Below are 21498 nucleotides of genomic sequence, written 5' to 3' on the forward strand. Positions count from 1 at the left end.
AGAAGAGGTCCCATGACCTGGTGTGTCCCCACCCATGTAACATGGATAAAAAAGCACTCAAGGAGACAGAGAAAATGGACATAAAGATAGGAGACCAGGAGAGAAAAGAACCCTGAAAACCCAGAGAGGACAGAGAATCTAGAAGGAGGTGATCACCTGGAATTTTCCTCTTTGTAGTCATGCTGTATTGTGAATTTTTAAACTATTCCACCCTAATCAGACCATTCTTTAGATCTGATTTAGCTATTTCCTGATCAGTAACAATGGAGATCCTTGGAATAACAGAATCGGGTTTTTGGACCAGCTAGTTCCTTTTTGGAGATGGCAAAGATCAAGGGAGGTAAAAGTTAAACAACTTTCCCTGATATACAGTGAAACAGAAGGAAGTCCAAAACTGCTGACTCCTAGTTCAGGCTCTTATCACAAACTTAAGAGAAAAGCTAAAATTCAGTTTGGAATTTGTTTAGGATAAGATTGTAGGATATTATGGCTTCAGGAAGCTCTGAGTTCAAATCCAGCCTCAGACACTTTAGCTGTGACCCTGGGCAAGTCAATGAACTCATTGCCTCAGTTTCATATCTAAAATGAGCTAAAAAAGGAGATGGGAAACCTCTCCTGTATCTTTGCCATGAAAACCACATATGGGGTCACAAAGTGTCTAAAATGGCTGAACACAAATCAACATTGTCATTTCTCCTTTGATGCAAATATTCTTAAACCATTTACAGTATTTGCTTCTAAGCAACTGTAGAGTGTGCCCTGCCTTTGGAGGTGTGGATGTGCTGTGGTCTTTGCTGGGGGAGCAAAAGCCTTGGCCAAGTCTCCAGGAAAGTGGCAGAGGAAGGTCCTTGGGTCTGAGCTGGTGGACTGTTATTTGAGCCCAGCTTGCCGCAGTTTGAGGAAGCTCCCATTTGGTTGACTAAGCTTAGCAGATTCCTCAAACTGTTTACCCACGAGTTGTCTCCTCTCCTTGTGACTTGGATTAGTGAGACATTCAGCCTCTAAAGCCCTGGGCCCAGTTCTAAGCATATGACTGAATCAATACTGTGGATAACATTCACACTTATACTCAGTTTAGATTTTACATACTCATCACTCAACAGCTGTCTTCCTCTACATTTGGCAGATGAGAAATCTGAGTCTGAGAATGACTTTGCCATAGTCAGGTATTAATGGTCTCTAGTTAGGACCCGAGCCTTTTTGCTAGAAATTGTATTGATTTATTTTTGTTTTACATTTCTGTTGTTCATTTGTGTGTATTGACCCATTTGGGATTTTCTTCCAGTATCTTTGGTGGAGGGAGGGGAGGGGAAGCTAGGGTTCAAATCCTCACCCTCTTCTTTGTTCCACTGAGATTCTGGGCATCTTTTCACCTTTCTAGGCCTTGAGTTTGCAAAAAAAAAGAGGTTTGGGTTAGATGAGCTTTACAGTATCTTCTAGCTCTTAAGATTTCAAGCTGCACAAATCAGTCCTTTGTCTCTTTTTTTAAACCCTCACCTTTCATTTTAGAATCAATACTGTGTATTGGTTTTAAGGCAGAAGAGTGGTAAAGGTTCGGCAATGGGGGTTAAGTGATTTGTCTAGGATCACACAGCTGGGCAGTGTTTAGGGCCAGTTTTGAACCCAGGACCTCCTATCTTTGGGCCTGGCTCTCAATCCACTGAGTCACCTTGCTGCCCCCTATCAGTTCTTTCTAAATTTTAGTAAGCAACCTGTAGGAGCCTGCAGAAAGAAAATACAGGTTTTATTGAAGCCTGATTGGTTCTGCCACAAGTGGTTCTGGGTAAATGAAGCACTGGAGAGAAGTTGGGAGGTTTTTAGGAATGGAGTTTCTGCTGAAACTCAAGAGAATGATGGTAGCAGACTGAGGACTTTAGCATAGTGCCTAAACAGAAGAGTATTTAATGCTTTTCTCTTAAGTGGCTAAGAAAAGAGCTGAAGTTCAGTGTCAGCAGTCCTAGACTTCCTACTGTTCCACTGTATGGTATCAGGTAAAGTCAGGAAGAGAACCTGGCCTTGTTTGCCCTCTCCCTCTTCAGCTCATTTGATAGATGGGGAAGTCGAGGCAGAGTTAAGTGACTTCCCCAGGGTCACCCAGCTAGTAAGTGTGAGGCTAGATTTGAACTCGAGGAGAGGAGTCTTTTCGAACTCACTTGGGCACTCCATCTGCTGCTGTGCCACCTAGCTGCCATTTTTATTAAGGCCTCCATAAAAGTCACTGGCATTGAACTTTTGCTTTAGTTTTCTTTTAAACAAACAAGCAAATAGTAGCTTCTTTGATAACGAAGTGGGGGTTGCCCTGGTCTAGGCCTAGGCTAGAGTCAAGATATTTTTCTAGAATCAGCCAAGCTTCGATAGAACCTGTTCACTTTTTATCTGTCTCTCCAGCTTGGTCACTATAAGTAAGAATTTAACAGCAGTTTGTAATTTTTGAACCAAAAGAGACTTCTAAAGCTCATCTAACCTAGCCCTCCTGTTTTGTGGATGAGCAAAATGAAGGCGTTGAAAGGTGAAGAGATGCCTAGAGTCCCAGAGGAGCAAAGGGTAGATTGGAGATTGGAACTTGGCTTCCCCTCCTTTCCTCATTCACACCTGCCAGCTAACTGCCCAGATTCTTCTTAGTTTCTCTTTCTCAGTCTGCTACCATCATTTTTTTGAGTTTCAGCAGAAACTCCATTCCTAAAAATCTCCCAACTTCTCTCCAGTACTTCATTTACCTAGGCATTGCATTTTCTCCTTTCTCCCCTCTTCTGTCTTTGTATTTACATTGTATAACATTTTGTCCAGATTTATTGGTGCACATGGTGCTTTTCCTTGGTAGAATATAGATTCCTTGAAGGCAGACTCTTCATTTTTGTATTTAAAAGTTACCCGTTTAGTCACTTCTTAAGAAATAGTTATTGAACTGAATCTTCTCCTAATTCTCATTTCACTAGTTTCTGCCTAATTCAGATACTGCTGCCATCTACCTCTTTGCCTTTTTTCCCATTATTAGCACTTTGTCCCTTGTGACTGCATTATTTTGTATATATTTTTTTGTATTGTATATATGCCACTTTCCAGCCCTGCCCGGCTCTTCTTTGGATATAATACCAATAATAAAAGGAAAGTGTGGAGGGATGAAAAGGGCCCTGGATTGGGGGCAGCAAATCTGGGTTGGAATCTGTAATAAAGATTATTTGAGTGATAAATGATAACTAAAGATCAGATCTGCCAATCTCCTCCCTTCCTCCCTTTACCCTCCCTGATTTTCCTCCCTCCTTGTCCCTCCCTTCTTCCCTGCCCTTCCTGTTGATGCCTCTGTTGATTTCTCTAATCAATTCAAGGTGAGTTCAAATAAAATACTATTTCTCTTCTCTAAGATTAAGTTAAGGGTTTATTGGGAAAAAGGGAAAGATAAGGAAATGGAAGGAAAGAGGGTTTGGGGTTTCCCTAACACTAGAATAATTCCTAGGTTGGAGGATGGTGAAATACAGTTCAGATTTAAAAGATGGGTTAACAGGTCTGGAAATTCAGTCACTGCAACACAGCAGAGAAATCAGAGAGAGCTGGACTTTGTCCTTCTTTCTGTCCCCAAGCCAAGAGACCCCTCTTTCAAGTTGTTCTGATCCTTCTCAACAGTCTTTTCTGATCCCCATTCTAATTAGAATGTTCTCCTTGAGTGACAGCTCTCAAGTCTGCTTTTCTAGCCTTTTCTGCAGACTTCTTTTTCTTTCCTCCACAAATCTCAGCTATGTTACTGTTCCTGTGACCTTGGGTAATTAAGAGCTTTAGTGAAGTTTCCTTATCCGTAAAGAAGGAGATTGGATTAAATCACATCTAAGACCCCTTCTAGCTCTAGATGTATGTTTCTATGACCTAAAAGCAAGTCCCTTTATGCTTCCCTGAACCTTGGGCCCTTCATCTGTAAAATGAAGCTGGACTAAATGACCTCTGAGACCTTGTCTGTGATTCTATGATCTCAGTCAGCTGTTTGTTTGTTTTCTAGAGACCAGCCTCTAATCGGGGAGAGTCTTTATCACTAGTGATCTGGCCATTTATTGATAAAACACAAAAAAATACAAAACATACTACAGTCCTGTTAGACTTCCTTTTCTTTCTGTAGTGACAGTAGCAGAGTGATAGCAAAGGAGACAAAGTTTGTGTTAATAACTAAACTTGCATATATTTCTGTGGGTTTTAAAATTAATAATCAATAACTAAATACCATATTTTATAAAGTTTTATTAATAATAACTAAAACAAAATAACTGCCTGACTTTAGCCCAGTCACAGGTCCAAAAAAGGAAGAGGGAGGAGTTACTGCCACTTAAATACAATCACACAAAATGCAGGGATGCAGGAAAAGGAAAAGGGGATTGTGGGAAATGTAGTCTCTAGGGTTAAAGATTCTAACTATCCCCTCCCCCCATGATCCTTTGGGAGACCAGCCTCCCCAATGGATCATGAAAACATAACTAACTTATAACTTGAACTATAGGTATATACAAATATTACAGTTTTTAAAGGAAAATTACAATAATTTGGGGATAAGAGGAAAATAAAAGGGAAAAGGAACAAAACTAATGATAGGTGCATTGATAAAAAGCCAGTTGGGGTCAGTCCCCTTTGACATAAGAATGTACATTTAAAACAAAAGCATTTCAACCCCCCTTAGTTCAATTCACATCCCAAAGTTTTTTCTTTCCCCAGTTGAGAACCTTCATCCTGGCAGAAGGAATGTAAACTCCTTGAAGGAAGGGCCTGCAGCTAGGTCTGGAATAGTGTGATACTGAATGCCATGAAGTGGTTGCCTTCTGTCTTTCCACTGGGCTGGATCCAGTGATTGTGTTTTATAGAATTCTAATTTTGAGTAGTGTGGATCCAAGTTGCTGGGCCCACTTCAGGGGCCTCCTTATTGTCCCTATTCCAGACCTTGTGGTATTCCCTTTGTTAGTTAAGCCCTTTGTGTACAGTAGGTACTTGATAAATGTTTGCTCATGTGAATACCTCTGAGTACCCCTTTCATCAGTAAATTATCACTGGAAGCCTAGCACTCTTCACTTGTTTGGGGGAAGTACTTGCCCTGCTCTGCACTTTAGAGTAAAATTGTGTCATTACTGAGCCTGTTTGCTTGTAGAAAAGATAATTGTTTCTTGGCTTTTTCTTCCCTTAGCTTCGTGTTACCCAGCACCCAACATAACCTGTAAGGATTTTAGTGGCAATGAAACGCATTTTACTGGACATGAGATTGGTTTTTTCAAGGCAATCCCTTGCCGTAATGTGTAAGTAAAACATTTACCTGAGTTTTTAATTTCAAAATTATTTGACTAATAATTGCATTTTGATTGCACGGGGAAGATTAATTAACTTAGAGGAGAAATATAGACTTAGGATCATAAATTTAGTACTGGAAGGTACTTTCCAAATCTTCTGTCATCATATGGGAACCTGAGGGTCAGGCAGGCAAGGGGACTTAAAGCCATTGAACCCTAGGTCTAGAGTTGGAATGGCCCTCAGAAGCCATCTTCTTTAACCCCCTATTTTATAGGTAAGAGAAGTGAGGCCCAGCAACAGGAAGGGACCTGACCACAGCCATCTTTGTAATAAGAGCAGAATCAGTATTTGAACTCAGTTCTTCAGGTAGACATTGAAGGCCTGTTCTTCACACTATACTGAGGGACTTTACTAGACATAACTTCAGTGCCTGAAATACAGTGTCCTTCTGTAAATAAAGAATAATAATATAAAATATGACAACATAAACTATAAAAACCAAGTAGAGAATCCAGTGGAAAAGTAGAAATGGTCTGTTTAGTGATTCTTTGCTTATCAAGTTCATCCTGAATATTTAGTTCCTTGAAACACTTTCCATACAAGAACTTTCCTAAAATAATTGTCTGTGATGGAGAATATGAATCTCATCCCACACAGAATTGGTGCCTCATAAGACCCTGTTCCAGGGACCCTGTGCTCCTGGGAACAAAAGCTAGAGGTTTAGTTTGCTTGAAAATCATGTTAATGACATTTTATATTGAGTTCTCTTTGGCGTTTCTCTTTTCTGTAGCAGGTACTAATTCATAAATGTATTCATTTGTCTAGTGGCATTTCTAGCTTGGTGTCTTCAGGCCTGAGCTGAAGTTAGCTCTCCAGCACACTTGCATGATCTTCATCCTTAGAAAAAATGAAGACACCTTCTTTGGTTGACTTCAATTAAATCACCACCATGAAAATCAAATCCAGGGTATCATGAGGAAATGTCTAACATGACATGATAAGAACAATATTGGGTTCAAATCTGGCCTCAGACACTTCCCAGCTGTGTGACCCTGGACAAGTCACTTGACCCCCATTGCCTAGCCCTTGCCACTCTTCTGCCTTGGAGCCAATACACAGTATTGGTTCTAAGATAGAAGGTAAGGGCTTAAAAAAAAGAGAGTATTGGCTTTATAATCAGAAAACATGAACTTTTGTTTTTCATGCAACAGTGTTTATGTCCACATTCATGCACATTCCCAGAGCTAGAAGAACTTCAGGAGCCATCAGACCCAAGCAAAGATCCCCTCTACCACCCATGCCATCTGCAGTCGTCCAGCCCATATGGAAGACCCCCGATGAGGGCTTATCCACTCATTCTGGAAGTTGCCTCCATCCATTTTGGATTTGTACTTTTTAGCTGCATTTTCTCCAGCAGGGCCATAGGGGCATTGATGGCAGGGGACCTAATGGGTCATCTATTCCAAGTCTTGCCTTTTAAAATTTAAACCCTCACCTTCCGTCTTAGAATCAATACTGTGTATTGGGTCTAAGGCAGGAGAATGGGAAGAGTTAGGCAATGGGGGTTAAGTGACTTGTCCAGGCTCACACAGCGGGGAAGTGTCTGAGGCCAGACTTGAATGCAGGACCTCCTGTCTCTAGGCTGGGCTCTCAATCCACTGAGCCACCCAGCTGCTCCCCTCCCCTCCTTGACACTTATGTGGAAATTGAGGCCCAGGAGCTCAGACATTTCTTTCTGGACTACAAGAGCAGCCGGGCCCAAATCCTGACTCTTCCCCACCATTGTTACATCTCATCTGTGGGCCTCCATTTCTTCATATGCAAACGGCAAGTCCCATTTGCTGTGGCACAGGGCTTTAGAGCTGAGCAAGCCTGGACTGTGCTGCCTCCACAGGTGCTATATTCAATTCATTTGACATCTTTGCCAAATAGGGAGATGGCCTTCCTTGGCACTTATGAGCTGGCCTAGGTGGTCCCAGCTGCTAGACCTCATTCTTTCTTTCTGTGGGTGACATGGAGGGCTGCCAGGAAGGTGATGGGGCAAAGAACTTGAGATGGTGCTCCTGGTAGCCAAGTGGCCTTCCTTGGAGCGAAGTGTGTTCAACCCAGAGGGCAGTGCCAGGGGCATCAAAGACTGGCACTCTTTAAAGTCGGGTGGCATGGGGGAACTTGGGCAGCACTTGCTAGACCGGCACTAACCCCAGGACCTTTTATTTCCCCAAGCTCTGCTACCACAGGAAAGAGAGCAGGAGTGGGCCTCTCTCCTTAATCCCTCAGGCAGAAAGGCTCCCCGCCTTGGTCTTTCAGAGATCCCAGGGACTGCCCTCCCCCTCTGGGCCCAGACATTCAGCTCTCAGGTGGACCTCTCAGGGATTCACGCTGCTCCCTCATACTGAAGCATCTTCTCCAGCCAGACAGAGCTCCCAGAGCCTGCCTGGCACCATGGCCTCCTGCCCTGCCCTGCTTCCTCCCGCTTCCTCCACTGGAGAAATGGCAGCTTTTTACTGTCCAAGAGCTTCTCTGCTGGACTAGAAAGAAAGGCGCCTTAGTTTCTTGCTGTCTTATTCAGATTTGCCATCTTTTCTTCTCTTGGGCTCTAGTTTTTCCCAGCCCCATATGGTTCTCTAGGCTGAATTCTTCATTTACCCTCATGGCACCAGGGAATTGTCATTTGCCTCATAGGATAATGACATCATAATTCATGATGGCCAACATTTGGATGGTGCTTCGCATATGTTGCCCGTTGGGTCCTTCCAAGAATCTTGGGGTTCAGGAGCTATTATTTCTCCCATTTTACAGATGAGAAAACAGGCAGACAGCCACACAACTAGAAAGTGTTTCGGTTTGAGTAGAACGCAAATCTTCTTGATTCAGGGTCTGATCATCCTCTGGGCCATCTCTCTGCCTAGAATCATGCATTTAGAGCTGGAAGGGATCTTTCAGATCATCTCATCCAGCTGACTTCTTTGATAATTAAGAAAACCAGGTCCATGGAGTTTGGGTGACTCACCCCAAATCCTCCAGCCAGTAGAAGCCCAGGCCAGGATTCTCATTCAGGGTCTCTGACTGTCCAGGCCTTCTTTCCTGCCCCCTTGACAGGAGAGGCTTTCAGAGGGTCTGAGTCTAGGGAAGAGCTCTGGGGCTGCCATGAGGAACCCCTTACCATTCTGGTGTTGTGTGGTCTGCACAGCCCTTTCCTTCTAGCAGCTCTTTGGGGGAGGGTGGGAGAGGTAGGAGGTATGCATTTTTGTCCTGTTTTACAGGAAACTGAGTCTCATAGGGGCGTAGCACATTGCCCTTAGTCTGATAGCTGTAGGTGTTGGAGAAAGGAGCCAGTCCAAGGCTTCTTCTGTTTAAAGGGGCCTCCCCCCTTCCCCCCAGCATCAAGGACCCCATCCTGCCCCTTCCTGCCACACATGCCCAGCCATATGAGCCTGCTTGTGCTTTGTTCTGGCTTCCCCCCCACCTGGCATGCTCTCCTGCCTTGCTGGCTGGCACCTCTTGGATTCCCTACTGCTTCAGCTGACCTTTCCTGGCCTCTCAGCTTCCAGTGCCTTTGAATTCACAGTTACTTTGTATTTGCTTAGTATGTGTCTTAGATATGCCTATCTGAGGCCTCTTCTCCATTGGAGTGTTAGAGTTTGATTAGAACTCATCTTGATTCAGAGCCTGCTCTTGAGGGGAGGGACTTTAGACCCTGTGCTTGATCATGGAATAAGGGATGCTTGATGGCTCCAAAATTGAGGAAAAAGATTCCTTGGAATGATTAAAGAGCCAGAATGTATTTAGTGACTTCCTTAGGCAGTGAGTTTCTCATCACTAGAAAGCTTCAAGTCAAGGTTTCAAGTCACTTTGGGCCTTACTGCCAGGGCCCTTTTATTCAGGTATGAGTTGGACTAGATACAGTCTGAGAATTTCTCTCCCAGAGAAAACGAAAGCTGTTTTAAAATATTTGAAGGCTGTCTGTCATCTGGAAGAGGGAGAAGAGCTGTTCTTTGATGCTGCAGAAGGTAGAATTTGGACCACTCACTTGACAGAAATTGGGCATATTTCAGCTTAAAGGAAGAAAGATCCCTTTGACAGTTTGAACCGTCAAATAGGAAGAACTGCTCGGCGAGGTTAGGCTGAGTTATGGAAGCTGATGGGACTCCTGTCATGGCAGAGAGGCTCTAGAAGGCACCCCTAGAAGGTGACGTATGAATGAAAAGTTGGAGAAAACCTGCAACAGAGCTGAAGGAGTAAGATTCGCAACAGCTGGCAATCAAGAAGCACTCTGGAATGGAATGGTGACTGGGGGCAGACTGTTGAAAGGAACAGGTTTTCTCCAACTTTCTCATTCACAGAGGGAAGCCAAACAAGGTCGACTCCAGGGTCACATCCAGCTTTAAGACCCTGCAGTTGTTTCTTGGAATAGTTTAGTTCCATGATTAAGCATCTGCTGTCTACAAAGTTCTGTACCAGTGTAGGAGGAGAGAGACAGGGATCCTCAACCTCCAGGAGGTATCTGTAAATGACCAATGCAGCAGAATTGGCATAGTGAGTGGCCCTGTACTGCCCTGGGGGAAGATGCAAAGTTAGGCTTGATGTCAGGAAAAGCCTCTGGACAATTAGGACTACTTTGTGTGGCTGAGGCAGTGCCTGACTGAGCGTGTGGATCTGCTGGTGTAGCCTTCACCCCCTTGAGTGCCGTGACTCCTGAAGTCATTGAGAATGAAGCCCAAGCACTTAGTGACATCAGAGGAAAGATCTTCTACTCACTGGGAGATCCAGAAACAAAAAAGGAGAGAAAGGCTTTTTTTCTTGTTGGACTGTGGCCAAACCCCAAGTAATCATAGAGGAAGGAAAGCAGATGCTGGCAGGTGGCATTGATGATAAGGGAGACTCTCCTACCCATCGTTATGATGTTGCTGTTCCCAAATGATGACTGGGAGACCTTGTTGGATGTCACATTCTAGGTGAAAGGGGCTTAGAAGATCTGATATTTATATTCCGGGATCATAAACATGGATATTTAAAAAGTGAGATGATTTATGCTAGTTCTACAGATGCCATTAAAAGGAAATTTACAGGTATTAAACATGAGTGGCAAGCAAATGACTCCGATGATAGTAAGGATAGCTCAGCACTTAGAAGGTGATGTAGTAGGCCTTTTTTTTTTTTAAACTCCTACCTTCTGTCTTAGAATCAGTATTAAGTATTATCTATTCCAAAGCAGAAGAGTCTCAGGGTCATATAGCTAGGAAATGTCTGAGATGAGATTTGAACCCAGGACCTTCTGTCTCTGGTCCTGGCTCTTAATTCACTGAGCCACTTAGCTGCACCCTTGCCCCAAGGTAGTATTTCTAAAGAAAGGTCTCTAAAGTGATGGTGAGGACCCACTGCTAGTGGTAGGGTTGGGTTTTTGCCTCTCTCAGAAAAGTGAAAGAAGTCATTGGAGAAAGCAGCCTTAGAGATTGTCAGGAGACTGCTTCATCCCAGTTTTTTGATGTAGAACCCAAGGAATACTTTCCTTCCCATGTGAGCCAGGGCAATAGCATCCTTACCATCCCTTGTAGAACTAGGGAAGAGCTTAGAATATGCCTTGAGAGTATGCCCCCTGCTCAGGTTGCTGACTTCTGTCCCTTTAGTTCTGGCTACTCTTAATGGATGGACCTTGTGTTTTTGAGGTTCCACCTTTCCCACCCTTCCCACCCCTGCTGTGCTTGGGACTCAGCAGTGCATGGACATAGACACATGTGTGCATGTATACAAGCATGTTCATCCAATACATTTGACCCCCTTAAAAGAGAATGCCGGTGATTGTGGCACCTCATTATTCATTCTCAGTACCTGCATGTCGCCCTAAATAAAGACTTTTTTTTTTTAATCTGTGGTGGTGGTGTTGTTTTTTACTTGGTCAGAACTAAACATTTTTTCCCTCTTTATTTTTTTATTTAGTCAATTTAGAACCTTATTCTTTGGTTACAAGAATCATATTCTTTCCCTCCCTTCCCTCCCCCCACCTTTCCTGCAGCTGACATGCAATTCCACATGTGTCCTTGGTCAGAACCCATTTCCATGTTGGTGTTTACACTAGGATGTTCATTTAGAGTCTTCATCCCCAACCATATCTCCTGGACCCATGTCATCAAGCAGTTGTTTTTCTTTGGTGTTTCTACTCCAGTTTCTCTGAATGTGGATAGTGTTCTTTCTCATAGATCCCTCCAAGTTGTTCAGGATCACTGCATGGCCACTAATGAAGAAGTCCATTACATTCAGTTGTACCACAGTGTATCAGTCTCTGTGTACAATGTTCTCCTGGTTCTGCTCCTTTTGCTCTGCATCAATTCCTGGAGGTCATTGCAGTCCCCATGGAATTCCTCCACTTTATTATTCCTTTGAGCACAATAGTATTCCATCACCAACATTTCCATTTACTGCAATTTGTTCAGCCATTCCTCAATTGGAGGACATCCCCTCATTTTCCAATTTTTTGCCACCACAAAGAGCGCAGCTTTGAATATTCTTGTACATGTCTTTTTCTTTATTATCTTTTTGGGGTACAAACCCAGCAGTGCTATGACTGGATCAAAGGGCAGACAGTTTTTTATCGCCCTTTGGGCATAGTTCCAAATTGCCCTCCAGAAGGGTTGGATCAATTCACAACTCCACCAGCAATGCATTAATGTCCGACTTTGCCACACCCCCTCCAGCATTCATTACTTATCTTTGCTGTCATGTTGGCCAATTTGCTAGGTGTGAGGTGATACCTCAGAGTTGTTTTGATTTGCATCTCTCTGATTATAAGATTTAGAGCACTTTTTCATGTGCTTATTAATGGTTTTGATTTCTTTAACTGAAAATTGCCTATTCATGTCCCTTGCACATTAATCAATTGGAGAATAGCTCGATTTTTTTCTACAATTGATTTAGCTCTTTATAAATTTGAGTCATTAGACCTTTGTCAGAGGTTTTTGTTATGAAGATTGTTTCCCAGTTTGTTGTTTCCCTTTTAATTTTGGTTGCATTGGTTTTGTTTGTACAAGACCTTTTTAATTTGATGAAATAAAAATTATTTATTTCACATTTTTGTGGTTTTTTTCTAACTCTTGCTTGGTTTTAAAGTCTTTCCTTTCCCAAAGATCTGACATGTATACTGTTCTGTGTTCACCTAATTTACTTATAGTTTCCTTCTTTATATTCAAGTCATTCACCCATTGAGTTTATCTTGGTGTAGGGTGTGAGATGTTGATCTAAACCTAATCTCTCCCACACTGTCTTCCAATTTTCCCAGCAGTTTTTATCAAATAGTGGATTTTGGTCCCAAAAGCTGGGGTCTTTGGGCTTATCATAGACTGTTGTGACAGGGAAATAAGTAAGGAATTTTAAGGTTTACACTGTCTTGCTGAGGTCATTTACCCCAAGTCTATTCCACTGATCCTCCTTTCTGTCTTTTAGCCAGTACCAAATTGTTTTGATGACCACTGCTTTATAGTATATTTTGAGATCTGGGACTGCATGGCCACCTTCCTTCACATTTTTTTTTCATGATTTCCCTGGATATCCTTGATCTTTTGTTCTTCCAAATGAACTTTGTTATGGTTTTTTCTAATTCAGTAAAAAAGTTTTTTGGTAGTTCAAAAGTTTGTAAAAAAGTAAGTAGTAAAAAAGTTTGGTAGTTTGGGAACTAAATAAATTAATTTGGGCAGGATTGTCATTTTTATTATGTTATCTCATCCTACCCATGAGCAGTTAATGTTTTTCCAATTGTTTAGATCCAGTTTTAATTGTGTGGAGAGTATTTTGTAGTTGTGTTCATATAGTTCCTGTGTTTGTCTTGGCAGATGGATTCCTAAGTATTTTATATTGTCTAGGGTGATTTTTAAAGGGAATTTCTCTTTCTTATTCTTGCTGCTGAGATGTGTTGGAGATGTATAGAAATGACTTATGTGGGTTTATTGTGTATCCTGCAACTTTGCTAAAGTTGTTGATTATTTTGAGTAACTTTTTGGTTGATTCTCTAGGATTCCTTAAGTAAACCATCATATCGTCTGCAAAGAGTGATAGCTTGGTCTCCTCATTGCCAATTTTAATACCTTCAGTTTCTTTTTCTTCTCTAATTGCTACTGCTAGTGTTTCTAGTACAATGTTAAATAATAGAGGTGATAATGGGCATCCTTGTTTTACTCCTGATCTTATTGGGAAGGCTTCTAGTTTATCCCCATTGCAGGTGATGTTTGCTGATGGTTTAGATATATACTCTTTATTACTTTTAGGATTGGCTCTTCTATTCCTATGCTTTCTAGTGTTTTCAATAGGAATGAGTGTTGTATTTTGTCAAAGGCTTTTTCTGCATCTATTGAGATAATCATGTGATTTTTGTCAGTTTGCTTGTTAATGTGGTCAATTATGTGGATGGTTTTCCTAATATTGAACCTTCCTTACATTCCTGGTATAAATCCTACCTGGTTATAGTAAATAACCCTTGTGATGATATGCTGGAGTCTTTTTGCTAGTATCCTATTTAAGATTTTTGCATCTATGTTCATTGAGGTTGGTCTGTAGTTTTCTTTCTCTGTTTTTGACCTGCCTGGCTTTGGAATCAGTACCATGTTTGTGTCATAAAAGGAATTTGGTAGAACTCCTTCTTTGCTTATTCTGTCAAATAATTTGTATAATATTGGGATTAGTTGTTCTTTGAATGTTTGATAGAATTTATTTGTGAATCCTCATCCTGGGGATTTTTTCTTAGGGAGTTCTTTGATCGTGTGATATCGAAATCACTTTAAAAGACTGATATATATTAATTTAAGGTCGCCAAGGAATTCAGCTATGTAATTCCTAAATGAAAACTCAAGTCAGCAGTCAACCTTTTGGAGTTTTTAATTACAAACAGGAGGAAGAAAGGTATGAGAGAGAGAGAGAGAGAGAGAGAGAGAGAGAGAGAGAGAGAGAGAGAGAGAGGGAGAAAAAGGGGAGAGAAGGGAATAGGGCTTAAATATCCCCTCTGCTTAGGCTGGTCCAAAGGCCCAAGCCCTTAGATAGCTGAGGCAAAGAAAAGAGATCAGTCCCTATCACTCACGTGACCAAAATGGAGAAACAGTCTCAGGGGCCTCCACCTCCAGCCTCCTTCAGAGCAAGCCTTCCTCTCAGACCTCTCCAGGAGCCCTCCCTCCAGGACCTCTCTCCTCTCAGACTCCCCCAGAGCAAAACCTCTCAGAGCCAAACCTCCTCAAGCAAAACCTCCTCAGAGCAAAACCTCTCAGAGCAAAAAACTCTCTCTGTCCTCAGACCCCGCTATCTTTAAGGAAACCATCTAAGTTCCCCCCCCTCAGTTCTCACATCTACCAATCACTGTTGATGTCTCCCCTGTGCCAATGGTGGCTCTAGTTTAACTCAGGACCGCCCAGAGGTCTGTGGCTTTGCACATGTCTGTTGAAGGTCATATTCTCAAATAATTAAATCTTGATCTTTGCTGCAACCTTTCCTAAATCCTGTTACTCTAAGTAGGGTGGAGATTGTATTTTCCAAGACCTGGTTCTGTCATTCCAAGTATCTTTATTGTATCAATTCTAAAATCAATCATGACTCAAAGAACTTCCTGGTCTATGCTTAAGCATAGGTCAAAACCCTTTCCATTGTTTAGCAAAAGGTTTCTGTCCTAAGGTAGTCTTAAGTAGGGAGGAGAAGGATCCTCCCATGCCAAGGGGTTTCACATTCCAATAGAGTTCTTACTATCAGTAGAAAATTTTTCAAGTATGAAATTTCCCAATGGGGAAATTTCCAACATTCATAAGTCTAAGAAATTTTAAGGTTTACAATCACTTGTTCAAAATTTTTTTTTTTGATATGGGGTTTTTTAGATATTCTGTTTCTTCCTCTGTTAGTCTAGGCAATTTATATTTTTGTAAATATTCATCCATGTCACCTAGATTGCCATATTTATTGCTGTATAATTGGACACAATAGTTTTTAGTGATTGCCTTAATTTTCTCTTCATTAGAGGTGAGATCTCCCTTTTCATCTTGGACACTGTCAATTTGGTTTTCTTCTTCCCTTTTTTTAAATTAGATTGACCAGTACTTTGTTTTGTTTTGTTTTTTTCAAAGTACCAGCTTCTAGTCTTATTTATTAAATCAATAGTTCTTTGACTTTCAATTTTATTAATTTTTCCTTTAATTTTTAGGATCTCTAATTTAGTCTTCAACTGAGGATTTTTAATTTGTTCACTTTCTAGTTTTTTAATTTGCATGCCCAATTCATTGACTTCTGCCCTCCCTAATATGTTTAAACAAAGTCTTTTTGATACTTTTTCATTTTCTGTTGAATGTATACCATGGAACAAGATCAGGATAATGATTTAGCATTTGAGCCTTTGCAATACTAACATTATTCTGAAAAATACAGTCATGATGGCAGTTTCTGTATAAAAATAGCCTTCAGTGGGACCCTCTAAGCCTGGTTTCATGGCAATTAAACGTATGGCTTATTTGGGAGGGAAAAAAGGGAATGAGTTGCTTCCTTTCCAGAGATCTCCTAGTGAAAGCAAATGCCCAGCTGGATTGGAAATGCCATAGAGAGGATTTTTGCTCAGGTGTGAGATGGTTTTGACATCTTCTGAGAAGTGTTTTGACCCGGAATTGTGTAATTCTAAAATACAAGATGGGGGTGGGGAGGAGGAACAAAGCAAATAAATAGAAAGAAAAGACTGGGTAAAGCAGTATCATTGCTGAAGGGGAAGATGAGAGAAGGTTTCATGGAGGTGACATTTCTCTGTCAGTCAACAAGCATTTATTAAGTACTATACCTGCCTGCTAAGACCTGGGGATACAATGATTTGTTTTAAATTGTGGAAAGCCTTAAGTTTCTATCTGAGACATTGAGAGCATAGGCTGAACAGTCAGGTTTGTGTGTTTTGCAGATGAGGCAGACTTCATTGAAGAGCCTGTGAGGTGGCAGATGCAGGAGGAACCAGCTGAAGTGGGCTGGCTTTGAGAGAACATGGGAAAGCTGTCCATGGGCACGGTGGCTGTTTTTCTTTCTCTGGAACAAATGCATTGCTTGATATTGTTGACTGCATTTTTCTGTACTTGGGGTAAAATTAAGCCTGAGAATTGGCAGAAATATGATCAAAACAGTGGGAAACATAATGGACTAGAGATGATTTTGGATGAATTTTTCTCTCTTGCTGCCATGTTGTACCTGTTCTGTTTGTTTCTGAAACCTCATTTACTATTAAAAAAAATTATTTAGAATATTTTTCCGTGCTTCCATGTTCCCTCCTCCCTCTTGAAGCTGACAAGCAATTCCCCTGGGTTATGCATGTATCATGTTCAAGACCCATTTTCATGTTATTCATATCTGCTGTAGAGTGATCCTTTAACACCAAAACCCTCATCCTATCCCCATCGAACCACATGATCAATCATATGCTTTTTTCTGTATTTCTGCTCCTACAGTTCTCTCTCTAGATATGGTTAGCATCTTTCTCCCAAGTCCCTTGGGATTGTCCTGGGTCACCGCATTGCTGATAGTAGCAAAGTCCGTTATATTCGATTGTGCTACAATGAATCAGTCTTTGTGTATAATGTTGTTTTTTTAAAGATTTTTTGAAAATTTTATTTAATTAGTTAATTTAGAATATTTTTCCATAGTTAACATGATTCACGCTCTTTCCCTCCCCTCCCCTGACCACCCCTCCCATAACTGATGTGCAGTTCACTGGGTTTTACATATGCCATTGATCCAGACCTATTTCCATATTATTGATATTTTCACTAGGGTGATCCTTTAGAGTCTACATCCCCAATCATGTCCCCATTAACCCATGTGATCAAGCAGTTGTTTGTCTTCTGTGTTTCTGCTCCCACAGTTATTTCTCTGGACGTGGATACATTTTTTCTCATAAGTCCCTTGGGATTGTCCTGGGTCATTGCATTGCTGCTAGTAGCAAAGTTAGTTACATTTGACTGTGCCACAATGTATCAGTCTCTGTGTACAATGTTCTCCTGGTTCTGCTCCTTTCATTCTGTATCAGTTCCTGGAGCTCTTTCCAGTGAAACCTCATTTACTCTTAAGAAACCTCACACTATTAAGGGTGTTAATACTGTACTAAGTGGTTCCAGAGATTGAGCTGTGCCTTGAGTCAGGAAGACCTCAAATCTGGTCTCAGGTGCTGGGCAAGTCACTTAACCACTGTCTGCCTTAGTTTCCTCAGCTGTAAAATGGGAATAACAATACCTATTTCATGGGGTTATTGTGGATAACAAATGGGATGCTATATTTTTGCTTCTTTTTTTAGGAACTCATACCTTCCATCTTAGAATCAATACTATATATTTGTTCTAAGGCAGAAGAGTGGTAAGAGCAAGGCAATTGGGGTTAAATGACCTCCCTAGGGTCACACTAGGAAGTGTCTGAGGTCACATTTGAACCCAGGACCTTCCATCTTTGGGCCTTGCTCTCAATTCCCTAAGCCAACTTGCTGCCAAGATCTTTTTAGTTTCTTTTAGTCAGCCAATATCTGCCTTCTCATTCACCAGTTCTCCCCAGTTGGGCACACAAGAAAAGCAAATATGTATAGTCATTTATAGTCATTTAGTCATTTAAAAATGTTATAAACATGTGTCATGCTAAAAAATTTTTTTACGTTATTTTGCATTGAGTCCTTTGCCTTTTCATCAGCAAGTGGGTAGCATGTTTCATTATCAGTCCTCTGGAATGTTGGTTTGTCATTGATAGTAATTCAACATGATAGTATTCCATCATATCATACCAAAATTTGTTCAGCCATTCCCTGACTTATAGATACTCTCTCAGGTTCTCATTCTTTGTTTCTTTACAAAGGGCTACAGATTTGTACATTTCTAGAGTTGGGTTGTTTTTTTTTGTTGTTGTTTTTGTTTAGGATTCATCATGTCCATATCCATTATCTGCCCCTTCTCTAATTTTACCTTCCCCTTTTTCATCTTATTTTCCTGTTGAGTAAAATGGATTTCTTTTTACCTGTATAATTGGGTGATTCTTCCTTTTTTTGACAGTTCAGATGAGACTGAGGCTCAAGAGTCAATTGCTCCCCTTGCCTGCTCCTCATTTTTTTATCTGCTCCTCATTTTTTAAGATATCTACTAATGTCTTCTAATTGTGTGAGACAGTTTCCCCTAACCTCCCTTTCCCTTTTCCCTCAGTGTGCTCTTCTTTCTCTGTAGTTCCATTTTTAAAAAAAGATCACTAAGACATAACAGAACTACTCCCAGACCTTTATGTAATTAGATTCCCATGTGAGTCCTGGTGATGTTAGAGATCAGAGTGGACATATGAATCATCTACCCATATTTGAATATAAGCAGTTTGTCCTTGTTTAGTCTTTTCTCATTGTTCATTCATGTTTAACTTTTTATGCTTCTCTTTACTCCTATGTTGAACTCTTGAATTTGTCTGTAGCTCAGGTCTTTTTCATCAGGAATGCTTGGGAATGCTATTTCTTTAAAATCCCCCCTAGTAGAATTATACTCAGTTTTGCTGGATAAGCTATTCTTGACTGTAAGCCCATATCTTTTCCTTTCTGAAATGTTATATTCCAAGGTCCCTATTCCTTTATACTGGTAGCAATGAAATTGTGTGTGATTCTGACTGTGGCTTACCAGTTGAATTCTTTTTTTCTGTCTACTGACAGTATTTTTTCATTGGCTTGGTAGTTGGCTTGGATGTTGGCTATGATGTTCCTGAGAGTTTTCATTTTGGAATTTCTCTCAGGAAGTTACTGGGTGGATTCCTTATCTTTCCCTTTTGCTTTCTGGTTCTACGAGATCTGGACACATCTCATTTTTCCTTTTCATTGGAATTGGTTTCTTCTTGTGTTTTCATAATTGAGCTTTGTAGGCTGACTTCTGAAATATTTTAGTCCATGGGATCCTGTCTTCTTCCTGAAACCTTTGAAACCTACTTTCCCAAAATCTAGACTGCTTCTCAGATAGTGAGTAGATTTTCTCATCTTCTCTGTGAGAAACTTTTAATATAGAGTGGTCCCTTTATCTCTATGTTCTAATTTTTCTACCTCAACTAGTTATGTGAGATTTAAAATGGTTGATGTCTTAAACTGTAGTGAGTTAAAATGGTGGAAGATATAAATTGTGATAGATATGAGAGAGGGTGAGTAATTTTGACCGTAGAAAATATGTTTCACTACAGTGTCTTGGTTTTAAATCAAAATATAAGGTGGTCGCCAGGGAAATATTCCCAATTATTCAATTACCCAAGTCAACTGGGTTTTATAGAGAATTTTAATTAATAATACAATGAGTAATCAAAGAAAGAGAGAGAGAGTAAGAAAGGAATAAGTATGAAGGGCCTCAAGCCAATATGGCCTAGACCTGAGTCTTAAGAGAGAAATCAGTCAGTCACTCTTTTAACACTCATCACAAAGTCTCCCTAAACAAGGATTCTAGTGACACCAGGCCAGCTCCATCTCAGCTGACTTCACCAGAGAGCCTTCCAGCTAGACCTCCTTAGAGATTGTCCTCCAAGATCTTCCCTTCTCCAGAGCCTTTCTCAAGAGATTCTTTCCCAAGCGATCCTCATCAGAGATCCTCCAAAAGGATTTCTCCAAAAGGGTATATCAAGAGATTCTGCTTTTTCTTATATAGGGGTTTTTCTCCCATGTCACCTCCCCTAAGTACCTACATCTACTAATCACTGTAGATGCTTTCCAAAGGACTGCCCATTTTGAATTCACAGCTGAGTAGATTAATCTCTTTAGTAAGAGAGAAAAAAAATGCTGCTGTGTCGACTAATTTCATTAAGAGAAAACCTCTGAGTAAGTTTTCACCTTTTAGGTCTAAGTAGTTTACAAGTTGCCCTACCTTTATAGGCACTTAGCATCCCATTGTATCAATTCTAAAAACAGGCCTGGCTCAAAGAACTCCTTGCCTTATTATAAGCATGGGTCCAAGTACTTTCATTGTTTAGCAAGGAGTTTTCTCTCCTAAAGCAGTCTTAAGTACGGTTGGAGTAGAGGTCCTCCCATTTCTGATCCTGGCGAGTTCTCACATCAAAATGGGGAATGTTTCTCAGTAGGGAATTTGTTCCAATTAAGAATTCCTCGATGGGGAAATTTTTAACATTCACAAGTCTGAGAGATTTCAAGATTTACAGTTAACAAGAATCAGATCCAGAATGGACTTTCCCCCTGTTGGTTTCTTTGCTTTTTGAAGGATGAAATTATCATTAAAACAAGCCTAGGATCATTAGCTGCCCTGCTTTTGGTGGCAGGAGTTCCAGCAGATGTTTGAATAATTGAAGTCCTGGCTACCTCCTACCTCTGGGCCAGGCTGATCTGTTTCTAAAATCCCTCCTCTTTCTGACCCCAGGGTCTATAGTTTACTCCAGTGACAAGATCATTTCCTTTTCTCCCTCTGTTGACTTTTTTTTTTTAATCCCTTACCTTCCATCTTGGAATCAATACTCTGTATTGGTTCCAAGGTAGAAGAGTGGTAAGGACTAGGCAATGGGGGTCAAATGCCCAGGGTCACACAGCTAGGAAGTGTCTGAGGCCAAGTTTGAACCCAGGACCTCTAGTTTCTAGACCTTGTTCTCAATCCACTGAGCCACCCAGCTGTCCCCCCTCTGTTGACTTTTACTCATATATTCTCTCATGCTTTCTCCTTTTGATACCTGAATTTCCTTAAGTGAGTATAATCAATTATACTCTCTTACCCAACTCTGCCCCCTTTTATCTTGTTTATTTTGAATAAAGCCTGTCCAAGACACACTTAAGTCCTAGGGAAACCATTGTGATCAAAATCATCCCATTGCATTCAGACTTTTATTTCCTCTTGCTTACTGCCTAAACTTTGGACCTTTGTGTATAGACACCAAGGATTCTAGCCTCCTTTTTAGATTTTTCTTCTGCAAATTTGTGAGTGTCACAACTGCTTTATTCTTCCTTCTTTGCAGGTACACATAGGCAGTAATCTCCCTCCTCCAGTTTGTTTAGTTAAAAGTTCTGTTGATTAGATTTGCAAAACCTGTAGGAAATATATCCTGATCATCTTTTGTTATGTGTGCTCCATTCTGGCCAGGAATCTTATCAAGGAAGAGTGATAGTCAAGGAATCTTTGATTCAGAAAATTCAAATCGCTTTCTTAGACCCCACTTTTTTAGCTGACTGTTTGCTTCCCACATTATTTTTCTCTTCTAAATTCCTTGCCTTCAGTAGGCAACAGTGGGAAAAACATAACCTGGGCCTCTGCAGTCTTTAGTTCT

General features: G+C 40.9%; 1 protein-coding gene across 2 annotated transcripts in view; it reads left to right on the forward strand.

Moving 5' to 3' along the window:
* Window positions 1-21498, forward strand: part of TM2D1 (TM2 domain containing 1) — a 59954-nt gene that overhangs the window by 13533 nt on the left and 24923 nt on the right. For both annotated transcript variants that reach the window (XR_001627609.2, XM_001380903.4), the window contains exon 3: window positions 5156-5264. Coding sequence is in view for 1 of the 2 variants with exons in the window: in XM_001380903.4 (XP_001380940.1) it covers window positions 5156-5264 (109 nt within the window). In the remaining variant the exon portion in view is untranslated. The remainder of the gene's footprint in view (window positions 1-5155; window positions 5265-21498) is intronic.

Source organism: Monodelphis domestica, chromosome 2 (genome assembly GCF_027887165.1).
Source record: "Monodelphis domestica isolate mMonDom1 chromosome 2, mMonDom1.pri, whole genome shotgun sequence".
NCBI lineage: Eukaryota > Metazoa > Chordata > Mammalia > Didelphimorphia > Didelphidae > Monodelphis > Monodelphis domestica.